Raw genomic sequence first — 23,979 nt, 5'->3', positions numbered from 1 at the left:
TTTACCAAACCGTATCAGAAGTTTTTGTACACTGCACTCTTAATGGTGAAGAAGCTGTTGCTTTTACATTGGGTGGGGCATGAGTCCGCATCCTTCACCCAATGGCTCCACCACATGCGGGAGCTCGCTGCTTTTGAAGTTCAATCCCATGAGGCATCTACTGGAAGTGATAGGGTAGTATATGTTTCCCTGTGGAGAGCATTTCAAGTTGCGGCTGACTCCGCAGCTCCCAGAGCCCTGCCTTAAATATGGTCCCTTTTTAGGTATGGGCGGCTCCTTGATTGGGGCCTGCTCTGGCCTACCTGACCGCGACTCTCGAGATCGGTTGATTGTGGTATGTCTGTGGAGTGCTAGGTGGGTGGCTGTTGTGAACTGTGTGGATTGTTTGTGCTGGATAGTTATGTTTGTTGGATGGATGGGTGATTGAAGGGTGAGGGGTTTCTAATAATGACAAAAATGTTTTTGCAGTCTTTATTATCTTGAGGAGGGTCCTGTCGGGGGCGCCTTTTGAGACTTGTTTTGGCGAGATTCTTCCCTTTCATTCCATCGATTGTGTGTTCCTTCATGACGGACGTTATGAATACACCTTCTTTCCTATGAAGCATCCGTATTTCCTACTGTTTTGCTTTGTTGTTATATCTGTTATGTGGTCGTCTGCCAGACCACGGTTGTGTGTATTTGACTGCTTTTACAATAAAAATTATACTAAAAAAACAAAACAAATGATGGTTCTTTTGGGCCATATGGCCTCTACAGTCATGTGATTCCTCTGGCGAGGCTCACAGTGGTCTCAAGCAACCGATTGTCTCTCGCAGCACATTTCTGTAACCTCGTCTCTTCGATGGTCGCTTCAGTGGTGGATGATTTCCTCCAATCTTTCCAGGGGTCTACTCTTTCATATTCCTCCTCATCAAAAAGCATTGACAACAGACGCGTCAACTTATGCCTGGGGGACACATCTGGATGGTCTTCAGACTCAAGGTCCACCAGGAAGCAGAAATTCCACATCAATCTTCTGGAGCTCAGGGCAATCTGTTGTGCTCTCCAAGCTTTCCAGCATCTCCTACACCATCAAGTCCTCTTGCTTCGCAAGGACAATCAGATAGCGATGTACTACATAAGCAAGGAAGGAGGCACGGGGTCTCTCCTCTGTCAGGAGGCTCAAAAGATTTGGCTTTGGGCAACAGCTCAAAACATCTACCTAAGAGCAGTCTGCATTGCTGGCAGACAAGCTCAACAGAATTCAACTTCACGAATGGATGCTAAACTCTGCATCTCTCCAAGTTTGCTCATTGGGGCCCTCCTCAAGTGGATTTGCTTGCATCTCCCCAGAACAACAAGTTGCCCCAGTTCTGTTCCAGACTACTCACCTCACTGACTAGAGACGGATGCATTTCTGCTGGATTGGGCGCACAAGTTTCTTTACACATTTCCGCCCACTCATTTTGAAGACTCTTTTCAAATTCAGACAAGAATCGGCCACCATGATTCTTATACCTCCTCGGTGGCCCAGGCAACTTTGGTTCTTTGTTCGGGTTCAACTCAGTGACAGGGAACCCATACCTCTACCGATATTTCCATCTCTTCTTACACAGAATCAAGGCTCACTTCTACATCCCAACCTTCAGTCCTTACATCTGACATCTTGGTATCTCTCGGGCTGAATGTAGTTGGGCTCCATCTTTCTCAGCCTGTTATTTGTATTATAGATGCTTCCAGGAAACCAGCCACTCAACAATGTTACCAGCAAAAGTGGACTCGTTTTTCTTCCTAGTGTCTTCTTCATCACTATGATCCAACATCCATCTCAGTTGCACTGGTGTTAGATTATCTTCTTCATTTGTCTGACTTGGGACTCGAGTCTACATCTTTTTAGAGTCCATCTCAGCGCTATTACAGCTTTCCATCAACTAGTTGAGGGTAAACCCCTAACTGCTCATCCTCTGGTTTCCAAATTCATGAAGGGTCTTTTCAACAAGAAACCACCTCTCAAGCCTCCTCCAGTGGTATGGGATCTTAATGTAGTCATTGGCAAGTTAAAGAAGCCTCCATTTGAACCAATGGCTATGGCTCATCTCAAGTACCTTACCTGGAAGATTGTTTTTCTCATCTCACTAACTTCTGCAAGGAGAGTTAGTGAACTTCAAGCATTAGTGGCGGATCCACCTTTCACAGTATTCAACCATGACAAAGTGGTTCTTCGAACACATCTGAAGTTTCTGCTGAAAGTTGTCACTAGAGTAAGCTTGGTCCCTTTTTAAGGACACAGTCACTGAGGTGCAAAATCTATATATACCGCATATCAACAAAGGATCCACGAGGAAAAAGAACAAAGAACCGGCGTGGCTCACTGTGGAGGTGAAGGAAGCGATCAGAAACAAGAAAACTTTGTTTAAGGAATGGAAAAGGTCAAAATCGGATGAAAACTGGAATAGGCACAAACAACATCATCGCAGGTGCCATAAGGCAGTAAAAGGGGCCAAAAGAGACTATGAGGGGGGAGGGGGTGCCCTGGATGAGGGCTCATATGTGCCCTCTCTAGTACTCCCTTCTGTTTAAATGATCTCCGCAATGTCACTCCTTGCAAACGCAGCTCCCCTGGATGAAGGTGGATGGGATCTCCTTTCCTTTTGTATTTCCCCTATAATGGCTCTCTTTCCTATTTTATAATGTAATTCTTTACCTTAATCCTATCGTTCCAGTAGGTCCTGTATGTTACCCTATTTTATTATGTACAAACTGCTTAGAAGACTGATAAGCGGTATACAAATTTTTATTAAACTTGAAACGCAGCCTGCATTTTATGAAACTTGAAGCGCAGCCTGCATTGGTGGCTCTAAGAGAAGAACTTCTTGAGAGGCATGCCTCTCAAAATTGACTTATAGCTGACCCTCATGACCAGTGCCAGCTTCAGTGGCTGGGAGCCCTCTGCTGCGGCCACCCTCTCCAGGGCAGGAGGTCCCCATCAGAATGCAAGTAGCCATACATTGTCTGGGACTGAGAGCTATTTGGTTGGCCTTGCTGCAGTTGCAGTCTTTCCTGACAAGTAAAGCTGTCGGGGTGTTTTCAGATAATGCCACTGTAATGATTTACATGAATAGATAGGGAGGCACCAGAAGTGCTCCCCTTTGTTTGGAGGCATGGATTTTATTCCAGTGGGCGGAATTTCATTTTCAGGCCCTCTCAGCTGCCCATGTGGCAGGAGTAGAGAGTGTCAAAGCTGACTTTCTCAGCAAACAGACTTTGGCTCCCAGAGAGTGGTTACTGTCCCAGAGAGTATTTTCCCTCATAGTTCAGACTTGGGGCAGACTGGACATGGATCTCATGGCCAAAGCCAAGAATGTGAAGGCAGTCTGATTCTACAGTCGAAGAGCCGAGTACAGAAGTGCAGGGTGGACCACAGAGCAGCTCCTTTATGTATTTCTGCCATGGGCCATTGTGGTTTGGATCATCCGCAGAATATCGACCCTTCAGGGTCTAGTGATCCTGGTGGCCCCAGATTGGCTCTGGTACATGGATCAAATGCGTCTGCCGAGAGGCAGGTCTCTGAAATTGCCTGTTATCTGGGGATTCTCAGTCAAGACCCGATTCCGATGGAGAATCCGGAATACGTTGGTCTTAAGGCACGGTTCTTGAGTGCATGGCCTTGATTCAAAAAGGGCTTTTCGGAGGTTGTGGTTACAACTCTCCTTAGGGCTAAGAAACCTGCAAGTGTTCTGGCCTATGCTAAGACATGGAAGACCTTCCAATTATGATACACCAAGGAGCAGGTAGAGCCAGAGAGGGCTCCCATTCTGGGGATCCTTGCTTTCCTACAAGCTGGTCTTGAAAATGGCCTTGTGGTTTCATCTCTGAAAGTGCAGATAGCTGGTATCTCATTTTTTCAGGCTCAAAGTGGCCTCTGGTCTCTGGCTTCTCATCCAGATGTCACTTGGTTTTTGAAGGGGATCTCAGATTGAAACCCCTGTTGTTCAAGACCCCACTGTAGTCTTGAAAGGGCTTGGCCCATGCTCCCTATGAGCCTCTTTTGGAGGCTTCCCAGCTGGACCTTATGTTCAAAACAGTGTTTGTCCCAGGACAAGCAGGCAGCCTATTCTCATATATGGGTGACGGCATCCATGGAGCCCGGATGCAGACAGTCTCGCAAGCATACTTGCTTGTAGAAAACTTCAGAAGTTTTGAGTCAGCCGCACCGCACATTCGCGAGTGCCTTACCGCCCAGCACAAGGCGAGTCTCCTTCTCAGTTTTCCACGGAGCCAAGAAGTCTGTCTTTGACGCTCTGCGCTGAACTTAGTTCACTTCGTGCCTTCTCTCATCGCGGTTTGTGTTCCTTTTAGTCACGAATCGCTGTGTTACTTTCTTTATTTTCTGTTTTAAAAAAAAAGAAACTTAATTTTTTTCTTTGTCCGACTGGCAGGACAGGCCGCTCAACCGCAGCCTGCGGGCTACGACTTTGCAGCGGCTATTTTCCCTCCTATGTCCCGGCCAACAACAGGCTTCAAGAAGTGTAGCCAGTGCCAGCGTGCGATTTCTCTCATGGACCCACATTGCTGGTGCTTCAAGTACCTCGGGCTTGACCATTGTACGAAGTCGTGTGAGCGCTGAGCTACTCTTCAACCTCGAGCCCTTAAACGTGGTCGGATTTTGGTGGAGAAACTCTTTAGGATGGACTCTTCAGTCACACCCTCGACCTTGAGTGCTGCCTCGGTCCCACCGTCCACTGAGGGTCCTCCTGCTTCCACTCCGACCTCGAGTCTCATCAAACCTTCCTCATTTGGAGCGTCTTTGACCTCGAGTACACCTGAGCTCTCCTCAGGTCAGATTCCGGCGGTGGTCCTCAAGCTCTCCATGACCTCCAAGTCGAAGCACATCTCCACTGCCACCTTGGAGCCTTTAGCCTCAGCAAGTGGTCCAGTTTCAGACTCGGATCCACAATTTCAGGCTTCTCTCCAGACCATGTTGGAGCAGCAATTTGTTCAATTACTGAACAAGTATGGTTCTGCCTCGACACCACCTCCTGTAATCCAGCCTGGGCAATCAGCAGTCTCCGAGGTCGAGTCCCTGCTTGTGCCTCGAGCTGAAGTTGCACACTCTATGCAAGGAGCAGAGTCTTTGCGAGTGTCTGGTCTGGCATCTACACACTCTATGCAAGGAGCAGAGATTTTGTGAGTGTCTCAAAGGGAATCTCCACACACTAGGCAAGGAGTAGATTCTTTGTGAGTGTCTCAACAGGAATTCTCACTATCCATACAAGGAGCAGAGTCTTTGGGAGTGCTTTGAGATTCCTCATTCCAAACTACTGAGTTTTGATGCACAGCTTCCAGCCCTATTCATTCACCAGCAGTATTGCCTGCTTCTATATATGGGCAACGACTCTTTGATCCTCCTCGAAACCTGCTTCCAGGCACCACTCTCGTCGTCGATCGGGGTCCTCATCGAGGCATCCATCAAGGCGCAGGTCTTCTTCCAAAGAGCAGCCTTCCTCATCCAGGCCTTATTCTAGACCTTCCTGTTCTTCGAGGCCTCCAACTCCTTGATCGAAGTCACCGCTTCCAGACCCCGAGGATTCAGCTGCTTCCATTGCCTCCTCCAAGACTTCATATTCTTTGGATTGCCACTTCTCCAGAGAAGCTTCGCCTTCGTTCTCCGCTCGAGCCCTTCTCACGGCAGGGCCTTGGGAGATCAGCTGTCTTCCTCCTCCCTTCGTCAGATGGCTGATGACTTGGACATTAAATTAGATGCTGGTTCTAAATACTCTAAGGAGTATCTCGAGGAAATGCATCTTCCTCAACCTCCTGCAGAGTCACTTAAACTCCCTCTTAACCGGCTTTTGTTTCAAACTTTCACATGCTGTCTGGAGACTCCTTATGCTATTCCTGCTATTCCAGGCAAGCTGGACTCGAGGTAAAGAACTCTCCATTGCAAAGGGTTTGAAAATTCACAGTTATTACATTACATTACATTACATTACATCAGGGATTTCTATTCCGCCATTACCTTGCGGTTCAAGGCGGATTACAAAAGGTTAATTTAAAAAGACATAATTACAATGATTAGCTAGAGAGGTAAGTTGTAGATCTTAAGAGCATTTAGAGGTCGTGTTGTTATTGCTGTTTCAGGAATTTCTTGAAAAGTGTGGTTTTTATTTCTTTTCTGAACGTCCTATAGTCTGGGGTGGTCATCAGAAGGTTGGAGATCTGGTTGTCCAGTCTTGCGGCTTGAGTGGCTAGGAGGCCGTCGTGTAGTTTTGTTCTTTTTACTTCTTTGATTGGGGGGGGTATGAATGGGGAGTGCGTTTTTCTGTGTCTGGTACTGGGTGCTTGGATGAGGCGATTGTTCAGGTATGATGGGCTGTCTCCGTGTAGGGTTTTAAATAATATGCAGTAGAATTTGAATTGGATTCTTTCTTGGATTGGGAGCCAGTGTGAGTTGATGAAGGCTTCAGTGATGTGGTCATGTTTTTTCAATGAGTAGATGAGTCTCAAAGCTGTATTTTGGATTGTTTGGAGTTGTCTTATCGTGGTTGCAGGACATGGAAGGAAGAGTATGTTACAGTAGTCCAATATACCTAGTATTAGGGATTGTACTATAAGTTGGAATTGTGTTCTTTCAAAGAATTTTCGGACTTGTCTCAGGTTTCTCATGATTGCGAATGATTTTTGAATTGTTTTATTTATTTGCGGTTGCATTGTGCAGCATCTGTCTATGGTCATGCCTAGTAGTTTTATGGTGGTTTGGATGGGATATTTGGTTGCGTTTATGTCTAGGATGGTTGTGGTTTGGATCTTGTCATTTTCTAGGAGGATGAATTTGGTTTTGTCTTGGTTGAGTTTAAGTTTTTGATTTTCCATCCAGGTTGTGACTGCTTCAAGTGTTTGGTGAAGTTTGTCTGTCATGGTAGGTTTAGAATGATCGTATGGGACGAGGATGGTGATGTCATCCGCATAACTATAGGAGGTTATGCCTAGATTATCCAGATGCGTTCCTAGAGAAGCAGTGTAGAGATTGAAGAGGGTAGGGGATAGTGGGGATCCTTGTGGTACGCCGCAGGGGTTTGACCAGGATTCTGACTTTTCTTTGTTTGATTTTACACTGTAGGTTCTGAGTTTTAGGAATCCTTCAAACCAGGAGTATACTTTGTCTGAGATGCCTATTGCATCTAAGATCTGTAGAAGGATGTTGTGGTCTACTAGGTCGAATGCCGCCGATAGGTCCAGTTGTATGAGTAGCATTTTTTTCCCTGTACTAAGTTGTTGTCTGACGGTATCCATAAGGGAGCCTAGTAGTGTCTCTGTGCTGAAGTTTGTTCTGAAGCCTGATTGCATGGGGTGGAGTAGGTTATGGTCCTCTATGTAATTGGTGAGGAGTTTGGCTACTAGGCCTTCTATAATTTTGACATATAGCGGAATTGAGGCTATAGGTCTAAAGTTAGATGGGAGGTTTTGTGGTGCTTTTGGGTCTTTTTGGATTGGGGTGATGACAATTTCGCTGAGGTCAGCAGGGAATGTGCCTTCTGTGAGCGTGAATTGGATCCATTGTAGAGTTATGGTGCAGAATTTTACACTAGAGGTGGTAAGGAGATATGAGGGGCAATGGTTGAGGTCACAGGAGGCATGGCTGTATTTTTTGTAGAATTTGTTGAATTCTGACCATTGTATGTTAGGGAATTGAGTCCAAATTCTGTCTGCTGCGATTGCCTCTTTTCCTGTAGGGTGGATTGTGATTGGATTTTGATGGGATGGGTTAAGGATGAGTGTGGCTCTGGTGTTGGTGATTTTGTTCTTGAAGTGTTCTGCTAAGAGGGTGGGTGATGGTGGAGGTGTGTTCGTGGTGGTAGTGTATGGTTTGGTGTCTGTTAATTCTTTCAGGATTTGGAATATTTTTTTGGAATCTTGGGTTTCCGTGCCTATGAGATTAGTATAGTAGCTTTTCCTCTTATCTTTTAGTAGATTTTTGTATTGTTTGTTGATTTTTTTCCAGTCGGTTTTTGTTTGATCTTGGTTCTTTTTTCTCCATTTTCTTTCTAATCTTCTACACTGTCTTTTGAGTTGGAGTAATTCATTATCAAACCATTGGTCTGATTTCCTGCTGGTTCTGGTTTTGGTTTGTAGGGGTGCCAGATCATCCAGGATGTTGGTGGATACATTTTTCCAGTGGGAGATGAAGTTTTTTGGGTCGCAGTCTTGGATAGTTTCGTCTACATTTGACCAGAAAATGGTTGGGTCGATATGTTTGCGTGAGGTATATGTGGTTTTTTTTTGATTGAGGTGTGTGTTTGGTTTTGGTCCAATTGATGTTGAAGTTATAAATGTAGTGGTCTGACCATAGGGATGGGGACCATGTTCCGTTAGGAGTTTGGATTGCTGGATTGGATGGTTGGTGAGACATGAAGGCAGCAATGTCCAGTTGATGACCTTTTTCATGAGTGGTTTGTGGGTTTAGGATCTGGAAGGATAAGGCATTGAGGAAGGATAGACAGTTATTTGCTGGTGTGGAGGTTGTGTCTTCTAGGTGTAGGTTTAGGTCTCCTAGGATGAGGTTATATTCAGCTGTTAGTGAGTTTAGGTAGATGAAGTTTTCAAATTCAGGTCTCACTGTGGTCCAGTTTCCTGGTGTTATGTAGCAGAGCAAGCAGTTTAGAGAGTTTTTTAGTGTTGGGTTTGTGAGTTGACACGCTAGGAAATCCATTTGTGGAGTGGATGTTTTCTCAAGAATGTTTAGAGTTAGGGAGTTCTTGAATATTATTGCTAGTCCTCCTCCTCTTTTTTTCTCTCTGCAGGTTACTGTTATTTTGTATCCTGGCGGGCATACTTCTTTTATTCTAGGGTCTGTGTCTGAGGTTAACCAGGTTTCAGTGAGGAATAGGCAGTCAAGTTTTTCTGTTTTTATCCAATTTTTTATGTTTTCTGTTTTGGGTCCTAGAGATCTGATGTTAACATAGGCACAAGTAAGGGAGGTCGTGTTGGTCTGGGGAATGTAAGTTGTTTCCGGGTATATGAGTGTTGTGGGAGTTGGATGAGATTTTGTTTTCGGAGGTGTTGATCTTCTTCTCCAGATTACATTGATGGGGTGTTGAGTGCTGGTGTGGTGGCTCGGGTTTCTTGATGTGAGTATTCTTCTGTTGGGAGTTTGGAAGTTGGTTGTACTGGCGGTTGAGGTTGTGGTGGGTAAGTTGTTTGCTGTTGTTTTCCAGCTAGAGATGAGGAGGATTATCAGGAGGGTGGCTAGTTTGTGTGTATGCAGGGAGAGCTTCATGTTTGATGTCTGGTTCGGAGTGTTCGGAGTGTTAGGTAGAGTGAATGGTTCTCTCTTAGAGTCCTGGTTGGATGAGGGGAAGGAGCGGGGATCTTTCGCTCCTTACCTTATAATGGAAGTCGGCAGGAGGTCTGGTGGAGTGGTCTCTGGGGCTTTGGTGTTCCCGTTTCCAAGGTCCGCTGGTGCTCCTCTCAGGTGCTCCTCTCAGGTGCTCCACGAAGGCGCTCACTAAGGCGCAGGCGCTTTTGTCGTGCGCCTTCGTCGGCACGCCGAACAGCGGCGCGCTGTTGGCGCTGTGTCTTTTTATGTAAGTTGTCCTCCTGCGGGATCGGGGGGGCGGAGCAGGGCTCCCACGCCGGCCCGGTCGTGCTGGAAAAAGGCGAGTGCTGGCGCTGTGTCTTTTTATGTAAGTTGTCCTCCTGCGGGATCGGGGGGGCGGAGCAGGGCTCTCACGCCGGCCCGGTCGTGCTGGAAAATGGCGAGTGCTGGTGCTGTGTCTTTTTATGTAAGTTGTCCTCCTGCGGGATCGGGGGGGCGGAGCAGGGCTCTCACGCCGGCCCGGTCGTGCTGGGATATGGCGAGTGCTGGCGCTGTGTCTTTTTATGTAAGTTGTCCTCCTGCGGGATCGGGGGGGCGGAGCAGGGCTCCCACGCCGGCCCGGTCGTGCTGGAAAATGGCGAGTGCTGGCGCTGTGTCTTTTTATGTAAGTTGTCCTCCTGCGGGATCGGGGGGGCGGAGCAGGGCTCCCACGCCGGCCCGGTCGTTCTGGAAAATGGCAGGGGCAGCCGGGTTGAGAATTGAGGAGCAGCACCCGAAGGCAGAGGGCTGCTCCCGAAGAAATCAGTTGAATTTGGCAGGGGCTTCGGGAGGCGGAGCTGGGCTCCCACGCGGCCCGAAGTACCTTCCTGCGGCAGGAGAAGCAGTTTTTTCGTTGGGGCAGTTCCCGGTTTCAGTGGGGCTGCCCTGAAGAGAAAAGCTGTGTGTGCTGTTCTGCAGGGGGCTTCGGTAGGCGGAGCTGGACTCCCACGCGGCCCGAAGTACCTTCCTGCGGCAGGAGAAGCAGTTTTTTCGTTGGGGCAGCTCCCGGTTTCAGTGGGGCTGCCCTGAAGAGAAAAGCTGTGTGTGCTGTTCTGCAGGGGGCTTCGGGAGGCGGAGCTGGACTCCCACGCGGCCCGAAGTACCTTCCTGCGGCAGGAGAAGCAGTTTTTTCGTTGGGGCAGCTCCCGGTTTCAGTGGGGCTGCCCTGAAGAGAAAAGCTGTGTGTGCTGTTCTGCAGGGGGCTTCGGGAGGCGGAGCTGGACTCCCACGCGGCCCGAAGTACCTTCCTGCGGCAGGAGAAGCAGTTTTTTCGTTGGGGCAGCTCCCGGTTTGGGGACCTGCATCGGTCTGCAGACTGGTGGTAGAAGAACACTGGGCTAAGTTATCTAATCAATCCCTCCTTCCAGGGTCTATGCCACTGTTCCTCCAGTAAGAGAGGGTAAGACCATGGACAAGTTTGGACGTTGGCTTTATCAGAATTCTACGATGTCCTTCAGAGTCCTCAATTACAATTTTGTCTTCATTACTTATCCCAAGCTCCGTATTGATATTCTTCCAGGTTTTCTGAAGAACCTGGAGCAACAAAGACATTTTGAGTTCCAGGAAGTCACTCCTGCTTTATCACAACTCAGATTGCATCTTCTTCAGTCATTTTATGATGCCTTTGAACTGTTTGCTAGGCCTGGCTTCGCACCATCAATATGGACCCTAATCTTCAGGATCGTTTGGCCAACATTCCTTGTACAGGCAATGACCTTTTTGATGAGTCCATAGAGGCTGCCACAAAGAAATTGTCTGAACATGAAAAATCCTTTGCCTCTATTGTCAGACCAAAGCCAAAGCCAGCTCCTGCAAAATCTTCATGCCCTACTCTAGTTTTTCAGAGGCGTTATACTTCAAGGGCGGCTCCTTACACTCAAACACCTCCCAAGAAACCACAGCAGCAGCAGAAGCAACAGAAACCTCAGCCTTCTGCTGCGCCTAAGGCTGTGCAGCCTTTTTGACTTTAAAACAGAGCATAACCTCCATTGTTCTGCCTCTGTCCTCCTTTCCCCCCATAGGCGGTCGTCTCCATTTTTTTTTTATCATTGATGGGAGACCATTATATCCGACTTCTGGGTACTGTCAATCAGGGAAGGATACTCTCTTCACTTCACTCAGATTCCACCAGTCTCCTCTAAGAGAGTATCCTTCCAATCCATCCCAACTTTTTCTTCAGGAAGCTCAAGCTCTGAAATAGCTAAGAAGAAAAAATTTAAAAATATTTAAATTGAATCAGGTTGGGCAGAATGGATAGACCATTCAGGTCTTTATCTGCCGTCATCTACTATGTTACCAACAGTTCACAGTTCCAGGCTTTATTATCCGGTTCAAATTGTACTGGTTCTGGGTGCAGCTATACAGACTTATGCTGATTTGGAAATATACTTAATACAAATAAATTCACTTTAATAGCAACCTCTTTCATCAGTCAAAAAGGAAAAATAAAAGCCTAAAATATTTCCCTTTAAATAAGGTTTCTTTTCCACAGTTCAGCTGCCATTCTTTGCTCAGTCTCTGCAGCTTTTTGGTTCTAAGAACCTATGTCCAGGAGCCTCTAAAGCCCAGGGCTGGCTCTGGTGGCCTCCTTGCTCTAGCCCCTCTCCTTCTAGGCTTGGCACAACTACTGTGTTTTTCTTAAGTGTTTGTTCAGGAATCTTCTCCCACCTGACTCCCTGAATTACAAATTCACCACTGACCCAGCCTACCCTGTGGACAGTGGGTCTAGGAACCAAACCATCCTTTGATCTAATGGTTTAAGATCCCCCCCTTCCGATTGTTCCATCTATCAGGGATGTGGAATGTCAGGTCACTGAATTAACTTAGGGCTTCTTCCCTCTTTCACGTTAGTCAGCCTTAGCCCATCCCCCATTCACTGTTTTACTTGCACACAGGGATTCTGGGCATTATTTCTATTACTAGCCATACCTCACATTTACATATCAACCATTTACTCAAACACTCCTTCATAAGGACATGATTGTTTCTTTACAGTACTTTAGACCATCTTGATGCAGTTTGATTGGTTGAGAAGGCAGCTTGCTCAACTAATCAAACTGCATCAAAGGCTGGGGATTCACTGAATCCCCTGATGGCATGCTACAAATACCAGGATATATCATTTCAAAGCAAACTTGTTAGCTGGTCATATTACAATCAATAATAATAAAACCCTAAGCGCGCATGCGCACTTCTACCTCTGTGATCCCTGCCTTCGTGATCCGTAGCTCCGTGGCAGAGAAATGTTAAAGTGTGCGGCGCGTGGCAGTTTACTGTATCCTGCGGTGGTTACTGTTGTCCTTTCCACTGTATACAATACAACGTGATTCAAAAAAAAGAAAAAGGTAGGTGGGAGAAGGGGCATAATAAACAGACAGGCAGTGGGCAGGGACATTGACAGACAGACATAAATAGAGACACACACTCTAAAAGACAGGTAGGTGGGAGTGAAAGACAGGTAGGTGCAAGAAGGGGCATGAGAAACATACAGACAGGGGGCAGGGAGATAGACTGACAGACATAAATAAAGACAACACATACAGGAGGACAGAAGGCCAGGGAGAGAGATAGAAAGAATAAAAAACCAGACAGCAGACAAGGAGTGAGTGAGAGACAGAAAAAAAGACAGACATATAGTGGTCAAGGAGAGAGACCTAAATAAAGAAAGACATACAGCGGCCAAGCAGACAGACAGCAAAAAAAGACAGACAGACATATAGTGGCCAAGAAGAGAGACTGAAATAAAGATAGACAGATAGCGGCCAAGGAAAGAGACAAAAAAAAGACAGACAGATAGTGGCCAAGGAGAGAGACAGAAATAAAGAAAGACAAACAGACATACAGCGGCCAAGCAGACAGACAGCAAAAAAAGACAGACAGACATATAGTGGAGAGAGACAGAAATAAAGAAAGACAGATAGAAAGCGGCCAAGGAGACAGAGAGAAAGAAAGACCGAAACATCTATTCTAGCACCTGTTATGTAATGGGCTTAAAGACTAGTTCCTATATATGTGGATTTAATAAGTTTAGTTATTTTTACTTTCATTTCAGCATACATAATCTGGAAACGCATGTACTGGAGTCTCCTGTTCACATTGCTGCATCTGGGCTTAGCAGAACTCGGAAGAAAAAGAAGAGGATCAGTGTTTCTCAGTTTGAGAGAGAAGTAAAAGAAACATTTCCTCAAATACGAGGTAAGAATTTTGGCTTTGTGACTTATTTTGAAGAGCTTGTGGAAACAGCTATAATCTGAACAAACATGGAGCATCTGTGTAATCCTGAGCTTCATTTGCTCCAATTCCAAAATGATCAGCTTAATCTTTAAAAAGAAATGGATGAGGATCAATGATAATCTAATGGCATCAGTATAGTTTTTGTTACATGACTCCAAAGTACAATATAAATTGGGCTATCACACACTTTCATTAGATCTAGGAATCAGCTCAAGAAGTTAAAAGTCAATGGTAGGGGGTAAATAGCACAAGCTTTAGGCCTGGGTCAATGGAGAAAAAACTTAATAAATTAGGCCCTTAATATCAGTTGAATGTGGATCCTCACCAATCACCTTCTAGCAATCCCCTATCCAGTAATACTCTGGCCAGTTCTCCAAGTTACTCAGCCCATAGCAAACCAATTCTATCTAGTATGGCAAGCATACCTCCTGGCTGCAGCTTGTCCTTGCTGGTTAACAATGCTTCTGTTAACATCCCTTCCGGATTCAGTACGCTAGGTGTTAAATCCCTTCCTCCAATCTGGGAGTTGCAGAAATCCAAACACTTTTCTAAGCATATGCTCCTCTTACCTTAGAGAGAGAGTTAGAGCCCCCTACATTTTCAATTTCTGCAAGCAGTCTGTGCAGAAGTCTTATGCTCTGCATCTTTTTCTTATTTTTTTTGCTTAAAGTTCATCTTTTTTGGTGGCTTGAGTGCTGTGAGACCTCTTTACAGTGGTCCTCTGTCAGAGCAAAGGGAGCAGTTTTACAGATCCACAAAAAAGGTTAATCAAAGCTGCCCAAAACTTTATTTAGTATGGTGTTAATTTTTAATTTTTAAACCTTTTAAACATGAAGGAAAATGATCTCAGATATGCCACTCCTGCGAGTTATATTATTATAGCTCACATATGGAATAGTGGCGTGAGTGTCTTTCATCGATCTATAAAACCTTCATGATGGACAAAATAACTAATGTAAACAATTTTTATCCACTACTCTAACTTATTTTTTTATATATTTCATTATTTTCTTTTCTTTTAACTTAGTGCTAAATTAGCAACTCATATATATTTTGTTGTAATAAAAAGTGCAAATAAGCATAGATTCTGTTTGTGCAAAAAATGCAATAGATATAACTGTGCAAAACTTGCAAAGATTTTAACGTCTGATTTACAGTAACTTGGAATGTGCAAATCAGCAAAGCAATTATTATCTTATGTGCAAAATAAGCTCAATAAGATTGTGCAAGTACATAAAGCACAGAATAGCAGCAGAATGGTGCAAAATACGCAAATTCAAGTAAAGACAGCCAAAAAGGCACTTATCTTGTGTAGTTTTATAACAAGATAGAAAGCTTTAGTTCCCATAGTAAATATCCGACGGGAGCCCGTTTCGCCGTAACATGCGGCTTCGTCAGGGTTTTAGTCGATATACGGGTTTTAAGCGTTTGTCTTTTAAGTTATTCTCACGCTTAAAACCCGTATATCGTCTAAAACCCTGACGAAGCCGCATGTTACGGCGAAACGGGCTCCCGTCGGATATTTACTATGGGAACTAAAGCTTTCTATCTTGTTATAAAACTACACAAGATAAGTGCCTTTTTGGCTGTCTTTACTTGAATTTGCGTATTTTGCACCATTCTGCTGCTATTCTGTGCTTTATGTACTTGCACAATCTTATTGAGCTTATTTTGCACATAAGATAATAATTGCTTTGCTGATTTGCACATTCCAAGTTACTGTAAATCAGACGTTAAAATCTTTGCAAGTTTTGCACAGTTATATCTATTGCATTTTTTGCACAAACAGAATCTATGCTTATTTGCACTTTTTATTACAACAAAATATATATGAGTTGCTAATTTAGCACTAAGTTAAAAGAAAAGAAAATAATGAAATATATAAAAAAATAAGTTAGAGTAGTGGATAAAAATTGTTTACATTAGTTATTTTGTCCATCATGAAGGTTTTATAGATCGATGAAAGACACTCACGCCACTATTCCATATGTGAGCTATAATAATATAACTCGCAGGAGTGGCATATCTGAGATCATTTTCCTTCATGTTTAAAAGGTTTAAAAATTAAAAATTAACACCATACTAAATAAAGTTTTGGGCAGCTTTGATTAACCTTTTTTGTGGATCTGTTTTAACTTTGGTTAATCTTATTCTTCATTTTTTCATTTGAGCAGTTTTACAGAGCCAGACTGCTGATTCACAGAGAAACTTCAGTGGTCTTGTAGAGCCAGCCTGCTGTGTGCCACCCTTCTTGAATTCAGGGTCCATTCCCCTGGGAGTTTGCTTGCCCTCTGACCTTGTTAAGGGTTTAAGCACAGGCTGTATACATCCTGAGTAAAAGTCCATCCGGGTTTCAGGGTACAGGCTGTGTTTTCCACCCCCGGTTGCGTGGAGTGGTTTAGTGGGAATGGAGGTTACAGTCGGAGTCCATCCAACTGGCAGTCTGAGATCTTCAAGTTTGGTAATTTGGAGCAGTTTGAAGCAGAAAATCCTTTCCTCCATTCAGCTGCATGTAACAGAGTTGACAGGCAGGTACTGCATAGACTGTAAGTACACCTCTATTATTTCCTATGGGAGCTTGGGGGGGGGGGGTCTGTAGAAAGTGGTAAAAAACTAATTTTTCAGAGTTTCTAAGGGTAGTGTTCAGGTTTTCCACCTCTCCAAACCCCAAATCGCTATTTTTAAATTTTGGATTTTCTTTATTTTTGCCATTTTGGGCGCGAATTTGCTGGTGGTGGCCATCTTGGATTTTAATCGATCTTTTTTCCAAAGTTTTATTTCTGCCTCAAAACTCCTCAATTTTGTTAAATATTGTTTAGGATGCATTCCTCACCCCCTAATCTGTTGAATGTGTACATTGATTGCGCCGGATCAGCAACCATGTACTGTGTGCTGCAGTGCGCTGGGGAGGGGGTAGGAGCTTCAGGCTTTGCCTCCTCCTGGTCCTCCAGAGCTGGGGAGCTGGCCTGGGTCATGGTTTTGGAAAAAAGTCTCACCCAGAGGCCGATCTTGAAGTGAGACGATGGTGTCTCTGCTATACTGCTTGGGTTGGATTGTCAACTTCAAGAAGAGTCAGTTGGCACCATCACTGGGCCTTCTCTTCGACACTCAGCAGAGTCATGTATTTGTTCCCAAGCCACTCATAGAACCTTCAGTAGCAGATCAGAAATCTCCTGGATCTTCCAGCTCCTATGGCCTGGCATTATCTGCAAGTGCTGGGGTCCATGGCAGCCTCCTTGGAGATTGTCCCCTGGGCCAGAGCACACATGCACCCTCTACAGGACATCTCTCGGTGGTCTTCACGCATCATTCTTTTCAGATGCCATTTTCCTGGACAGAATCAGCTCACAGCAGTCTGCATTGGTGGCTTCAGGGGGAAGTTCTCCACTAGGGCAAGCCAAATCTCTTATGATAGATGCCAGCCTGTTGGGTTGGGGCACTCACTGTGGGGACCGTTCTATTCAGGGGCAGTGGACTCCATGACAGAGGTGTTGGTCGATCAATAGTTTGGAATTTTGTGCAATTCCACTGGCATTATGTGCTCTCGAGCTCACTCTGGAAGGAAAAGCGGGGGAATATTCTTGTCCATCGTAAAGGGGGCGCAAAGCGCTCAGCCTTGATGAGATGCGGTTATTCAGATGTGGTCATCTTGAGGCTTTTGAAGTCCAAGAAACCCTCTATTATTGTTTGTTATGCCAAGGCTGGAAGGCTTTCCAACAGTGGTGTGCTAAGGACTGAGTGGAGTCTGAGTGGGCTCCCATTTTAGTGGTCCTGGCTTTTCTTCTGGCAGGCTTAGATTAGGGTTTGTCGGTAGCCTCCCTTAAAGTTCAGGTAGCAGGCTTTTCATGCTTCCGGGCCCCCAGGGGTTGTAGTTCGCTTACTGCTCATCCAGATGTTACCCAGTTTCTAAGGAGTGTGCTTCATTTGCAGCCTCCCTTGCGCCATCCTTTCCTTTTGTGGAATCTTAACATTGTTCTTCAGGGCCTTGCGGAAGCCCCATTTGAACCACTAAAGGATGCTACTCTTCTGGACCTGACGATTAAGACTGTCTTTCTGGTTGCCATTGTCTCAACACGGCATATTTCGGAGCTTCAAGCTTTTTCAAGCAGGGAACCCTTTCTTTGACTTACAGGTGCAGGCTCTGAGAGAAAGGATCAGATTTTACGCAAATTACAAAAGGATCAGATTTTATGCAAATTGAACGTCAAGAGAATCTTGCTCCATTGTTTGGAGAGGACTAATGATTTCTGTCTGATCACCTCTTTGCCCTGACAACCCTGCCTTGGTGTGCTAGGTTGGCATTTAAGACCTTGATCACCTGTTGGTTTCATATGGACATTTCCATGACTTACATGCAAACAGCCGCCAGTTACCCTTAAGGCCCACTCGCCTAGAAGTGTTGCTTCATGGGCAGAGTCTCACGTGATTCATCCAGATTAAATTTGCAGGGCATCTACTTGGTTTTCTCTTTATACCTTTTCCCAGTTTTCTGAGTGCATGTGGCGACTCACTTTGATACTGCTTATGGGATCTCAGTATTGTGGGCAGGATCTTCTGTCCCTCCCTAGACGCTGACATTGCTTTAACTAAAGCTTAATTTTATAGACCGGGTCTTCAGCCAAAAAGGTGCTCGACTCGGTTTATAATAATGTAAGTATAATACATAAATATAGAAGAAGATTGTAATCTAGAATGGCTTAGTTTCCAAAGTGTTTAGTAACAAGAAAGTTTTCCAAAATAAAATGAAGGGGCCTAGACTTCTAAGTGAAAGTGGTATGTCACCTAGCATACTGAATCCGGAAGGGACATAGCAGAATGGAAGAATAGGTTTTCACCTTCGATAATCTTCTTTCTGTTAGTCCCTGGAGGATTCAGTACAGCCCACCTTCTCTGTATAAGCTCAGTTGTTCTGAATCGCATGCTTTCTTTGCCCTCAGTTCTCCTTACAGGCTTCAGGATCTTCCAGCTTGTAGACAGATCCTGTGGGGAGTTCACTCTTCTGTGAGGATGCTTCATGTGGTGCTCGTTGCACACAGCAGGTTAGTTCTATATTATTCCTCAATGTTTTTCTGTGTTGTCTTTTGCCTATTTATTACTTGTTTTCATGTTTTGCAGAGCAACCCAGAATTATGTTACTAGGGAGGTTCCCCTGTGCCCCCATTATTTGTCATGGAGTTGTTCCAGTATGTTGCTTGGCTTTGGGACTGAACTGTAGGAGGATCTAACTCTCTCTCTAAGGTAGGAGGAGCACATGCTCAGAAAAGTGTTTGGATTTCTGCAACTCCCGGATTGCGGGAAGTGATTGAACACCTAGTGTACTGAATTTTCCAGGGACTAACAGAAAAAAGATTATCGAAGGTGAAATCCTAATCTTCCATTGCCTGTCATTGAATTTGAGTTGCATGGTACCTAAACGCCTGCATTTCTTTGAGGCATTAGCACAGGAGTTTGAGAATACATGTCTTAAAACTCACTGAGAGATGCACGATGCCGACTGGAAGGTATCATCTGCGGTTGTATTGGGGCATAAAATTCTTACATTCTGATGGGAATGTGTTAAATAGGCCTCCCTGGATGGCAGAGCAAACTTGTGCTTGAGATCTGTGAAATCCTGTTATAATTATAGAATTAATATTACAAAATAGTGTTAATATACAGTGATACCTCGGTTTACGAGTGCACCAGTTTGCGAGTGTTTTGCAAGATGAGCAAAGCATTCGCAAAATCGGCGTCTCAGAAACCGAGCTTGCCTCGATGTACGAGCACCTACCCCCGCGATCCAGCACCCCCCTGCACGATCCAGCACCCCACCCGTTCGCGTCGCCCCCCCCTGCCACGATCCGACATCCTCCCCGTACCCATCACCCAACTGAACACATCACTTACCCCCCATCTGGCACCAGCACCAACGCACAGGACATGCCGGTGCCCGAAGATCTGTCATCCTTTTTGCTGGGCCTTGAGCATCTGCGCATGCTCAAGGCCTTAGTTCCTGCTCTCTCCAAGTATCTCGGAGAGAACAGGAACTAAGGCCTTGAGCATGCGTAGATGCTCAACGCCCAGCAAAAAGGACAACAGATCTTAGGGCACCGGCATGTCCTGTGCGTTGGTGCCGGTGCCGCGTGCCAGATGGGGGGTAAGTGATGTGTTCGGGTGGGTAATAGGTATGGAGAGGATGTCGGATTGCGGTGGTGGTGGGGGATTCCGGATTGTGGGGGGGATGGCGGATCACGCCGGGGAGAGCAATGCCGGTTCTCGGGGGGGGGGGGGGGGGGGGGGGTTAGAGCAGTGCCACTGGCCTCGGGGAGGGGGGGAAACAAATCAAGCAAATTTCCCTTACTTTCTATGGGGAAACTCACTTTGATATACGAGTAATTAGGTTTACGAGCATGCTTCTGGAATGGATTATGCTCGTAAACCAAGGTTCCACTGTATTACATACTGTATTACCTTAGATAGAAAAATTATTCCCGTTTAGGACCTCAGCGGTGGAAGCTGTGAGAGCATTTCATTTACAGAATTGTTTGCACTAAAGTCTTCATCGGTCTCGATATTTTATATATTTTTTATATTTTTCTTATTTCAATACTTCATTTACTAAATAAATTAGAAAGGTACTCATCTCTTTAGAAAAGCATAGCAGGGGCTCTTCACCAACATAGGCTATGTTTCGCCCAGGGGGCTTTATCAAGGTATTTTCCCCTGACAAAAAGAAAAAAGAGAGTCACCAGAAAACTCTTCAGTCATACCACTTTCTTTTATATTTTTCAACTAACCCATATAGACATATCTTCAAGCCCATATCAGTAGTCAAAACAGTTTTAGTAGAAAAAACTCAGAAACATCTTAACGCATACCTTTATGATGCCGCTTCCATGAATACTGCCAATAGTGTTTAAAGCAGAAACATGGCGGCGGCGTTTTTTTTATCCAAGGGGTAAACGTGATGATCTCATATACACGTACCCAATCAGAGTCACAAGAAAGCATGGAGAAATTCAAACTAATGTCATCCATTCTACTTCAGAATTCAGGCCATTTGGTTTAACAGTATTCAATGAAAAAATCAGTTTTTGTTCTTTAAAGTTTAAACGTTCCACATGGTTACCACCCTCCCATCCTATCTCAATGCAATCGATTATTCTCCATTTTAGATCTACTATTTTATGCCTCATGGCCTGCCAGTGTTGAACAAGAGGCGCTTCTAAGCTTCCAGTGTTAATTTTAGATTTATGCTCAGTCAACCTAACCATAATTTTCCTACTAGTTCTTCCAATATAGACCAGGTCACATGGGCATTGTATCGCATATACAACATGGGTACTATTGCAGGAAGTATTTATCCTAGATTTAAAAGTCCTCTTGGTATCTGGATGAATCCATTCAGGGCCCACAATTGCTTGTGAGCACCATTGGCATTGTCCACAAATTTCCTGGGTAAACATTTGTTCACTATTTACAGCTTCATCTTTTTCCCCAAATTTTTGTAAAGACAAAAACTCTCCAATAGTCCGTCCTCTCTTAAAAGAAACTATCGAGTATTGCTGAAAACATGGGTGAAGTTCTAACACAGGCCAATGGGACTTGATACTTTGAAAAAATCTACTACTTAAATCTGTATAGGGAAGCACACAGATCAGATTCTCATCTATCTCATTAGTTTTACTTTCTTGAATCAATAAGGATCTTTGAGCATATTTAGCATGAAGATAAGCTTTCCTAATAGATTTTTTTGGGTATTATCTTTCATGAAATCTCTGAGTCAAACTAATGAGATAGATGAGAATCTGATCTGTGTGCTTGTGGATTCTGTGCGCTGCAGCCCACGAGGGGTGCATGGATTCCACACTATCCTCCGGAGAGGCCCTGCTTTCATCCGATTCACTTCAGATGCAAAATAAGTAACTGTATATAATATGTAAATCACTTTGATTTTAGCCACAGAAAGGCAGTATATCATGTGTTATCCCCTTTCCCTTTTTCTAGTTCAAGAATCTTTAGTTATCAGCTGTGGAACTTTAAGAGTCCTGCTGCATTCACTTTGAGGAAGGTTTGGCTTTTAATTTTTTTTTTTTTTTTCAATTTGGTGACAGAAAATAAAGTTTCAATGCTGGTTACAGAGAGATCTAAGGATGGAAAACATGAGCAAACTGAAGAAGAACCTACTGTTAAGACTAATCACTTGGGGTAAGCTGTTCCTGCAGTAACTTGTTGCAACAACTTGAATTATCTTTTGACTATGTGCTATTATTTTATTACGTTGCGGGCCTTGCAGACAACCATGCTCCCCCCCCCATTTTATCACCTGTTTAAAAATATTTTTTTCACAAGATAAGCTTACACTGCTCCCTCTGTATTCGCGGGGGATACGTTTCAGCTATAGCTGTGAATATGGAAAAACTGCGAATATGAATTGTATATGTTAATTGCGTTTTTTTGTAAAAGATAGTGGTTTTTTTATTAAAACCACAAATAACATATAAAATTCATATTCGTGGTTTATGGAAAGGACTACAAGCAGCGATTCAGAATGCTTTTGGGCAGGCAAGCAGCGATTCACAATGCTTTTGGGCAGGCAAGCAGCGATTCAGAATGCTTTTGGGCAGGCAAGCAACGATTCAGAAAGCTTTAAGCAGGCAAGCGATTTACTCTATGCATGCTGGAAGCAGTATTTCACTCTATGGATGCTGGGAAGCAGCGTTTTTCCCACGATGTGAACCAGCAATTTTCAGGATGAAAGTTTTGAAACTTCGATTTTGTAGGAGAAAGCATGGAAGCAGAGTGAATATTGGTAAAAGTTAAACTTCTTTTACATTACAGCAAAAGGAAAGGAACTTTAATCATGAAGTAATTTTGGGGTGTGGAGTCACCCGACGAAAAATCGCAATTATGTGAAACCGCGAGTGTAGAAACCGCGAATACGGAGAGAGAAGTGTATATGCATAGAAGCCAACTTTCAAAAATTATGGGGTTGCTAAACTTAATATAAACTACTCCTTCCTGGATACTATGAACGGGTTGCTCAGGACTGGGGGAGTACTCAAGCATACACTGTTTCTACAGAGCTGACATCATTTTTACTGTATTTCCTGCTTGTTGTTTTTGTTTATGTAACTTATTATTTTGTTGACATAAAGCTGCTTGTTCTGAATTGTGTATGCAAAGTAGAAGCTCAAAAATTTGGACTACTCAAGAATTGACTTGGTCCGGATTTTTGGGTTTTCCAGATTCTCATGCAGTATTTTTAAAATTCAGATTTAAGGAATAAAGAAGAGACAAACAAACTAATATTGTTGATTTATTCACTAATAAAAAGGGCTTACGTTTGTTCCTGTCCAACCTTTACAATACCTTCATTTGCGTAAAGATTTAGAGAGATTTTTTCGAAAGCTGCATTTACAGGAATTCTTTTTTTCAAAATCTTGTTCTTCAGTTACTCCTTCTGTTTTTCGGAGACCATCGCGGTGGCTTCCACCTACTGCACCTAGTCCCCATTTAACAACTTTTAAGGATTTAGTTTTGCATAATATTCAAAAGCTGGGTAATCGTAAACAATTTCAGTCTTTCAATCTTTCTAAGGAAGAGTATGCAGCCTTGGAACGGCTACGAGCCAATTCCTCCATAAGGATCTGCCATGCCGATAAAGGCGGCGCAGTGGTAATTCTTGACATGTCAGACTATCACAATGAAATCATTAGGCAATTGACTATTCAAACGGATTATATGGAGTTGAGTGCTGATCCTACTATGGAACTTAGTATCTTAATTAGAGAGATAACATCTTCTGCTCTGTTAAATGAACATATCACCAAACAAGAATATAAATATCTAAATGAAGAGAACCCCAGAGTACCGGTATTTATCCCAGGACAAGCAGGCAGCATATTCTTGACTGATGGGTGACGGCACCGACGGAGCCCCGGTACGGACAATTTTAGAGTGATTGCACTCTAAGAACTTGGAAAGTTCTGGCATGCCGCACCGCGCACGCGCGAGTGCCTTCCCGTCCGACAGAGGCGCGCGGTCCCCAGTTTCTTAGTTTCCGCGGAGCTAAGAAGACGCGTTTTTTCAACGGCTGTTGAAAATTTTTTGACTTGCCTTCCCGCTCGCGTAAAACTTTTTGGCTTTTTGCCTGTTTCCTTTTTCTTTTATTTTTGTAAAAAAAAAAAAAAAAAAATAAAAAATTTTCTTTTTTTAGTCAAATTTGGCTTTTCCCCTGCGGGGCCTTCTGCCACCGAGGCCTCGGCCTTCAATTTGGCTGAAGCCGTCTTCACGTTCATGCCCCCTCAGCCAGGGTTTAAAAAGTGCCAGCGATGTGCTCGGCCTATATCTCTCACGGACCCACACAACTGGTGCTTACAGTGTTTGGGTCCTGCGCATCAGGCCTTCACCTGCACCCGCTGTGCCACACT

At 44.3% G+C, this 23,979-nt stretch overlaps 1 protein-coding gene across 8 annotated transcripts in view; it reads left to right on the top strand.

Moving 5' to 3' along the window:
* The window catches only part of CENPT (centromere protein T), an 822,208-nt gene that overhangs the window by 283,017 nt on the left and 515,212 nt on the right, over positions 1 to 23,979 (top strand). For all 8 annotated transcript variants that reach the window (XM_033941803.1, XM_033941802.1, XM_033941796.1 and 5 more), the window contains 2 exons: positions 13,386 to 13,528; positions 21,661 to 21,754. In XM_033941803.1, the coding sequence (XP_033797694.1) occupies positions 13,386 to 13,528; positions 21,661 to 21,754 (237 nt within the window). The remainder of the gene's footprint in view (positions 1 to 13,385; positions 13,529 to 21,660; positions 21,755 to 23,979) is intronic.

This window comes from Geotrypetes seraphini, chromosome 4, assembly GCF_902459505.1.
Source record: "Geotrypetes seraphini chromosome 4, aGeoSer1.1, whole genome shotgun sequence".
Lineage (NCBI taxonomy): Eukaryota > Metazoa > Chordata > Amphibia > Gymnophiona > Dermophiidae > Geotrypetes > Geotrypetes seraphini.
This window is presented reverse-complemented; position numbering and strand designations above follow the sequence as displayed.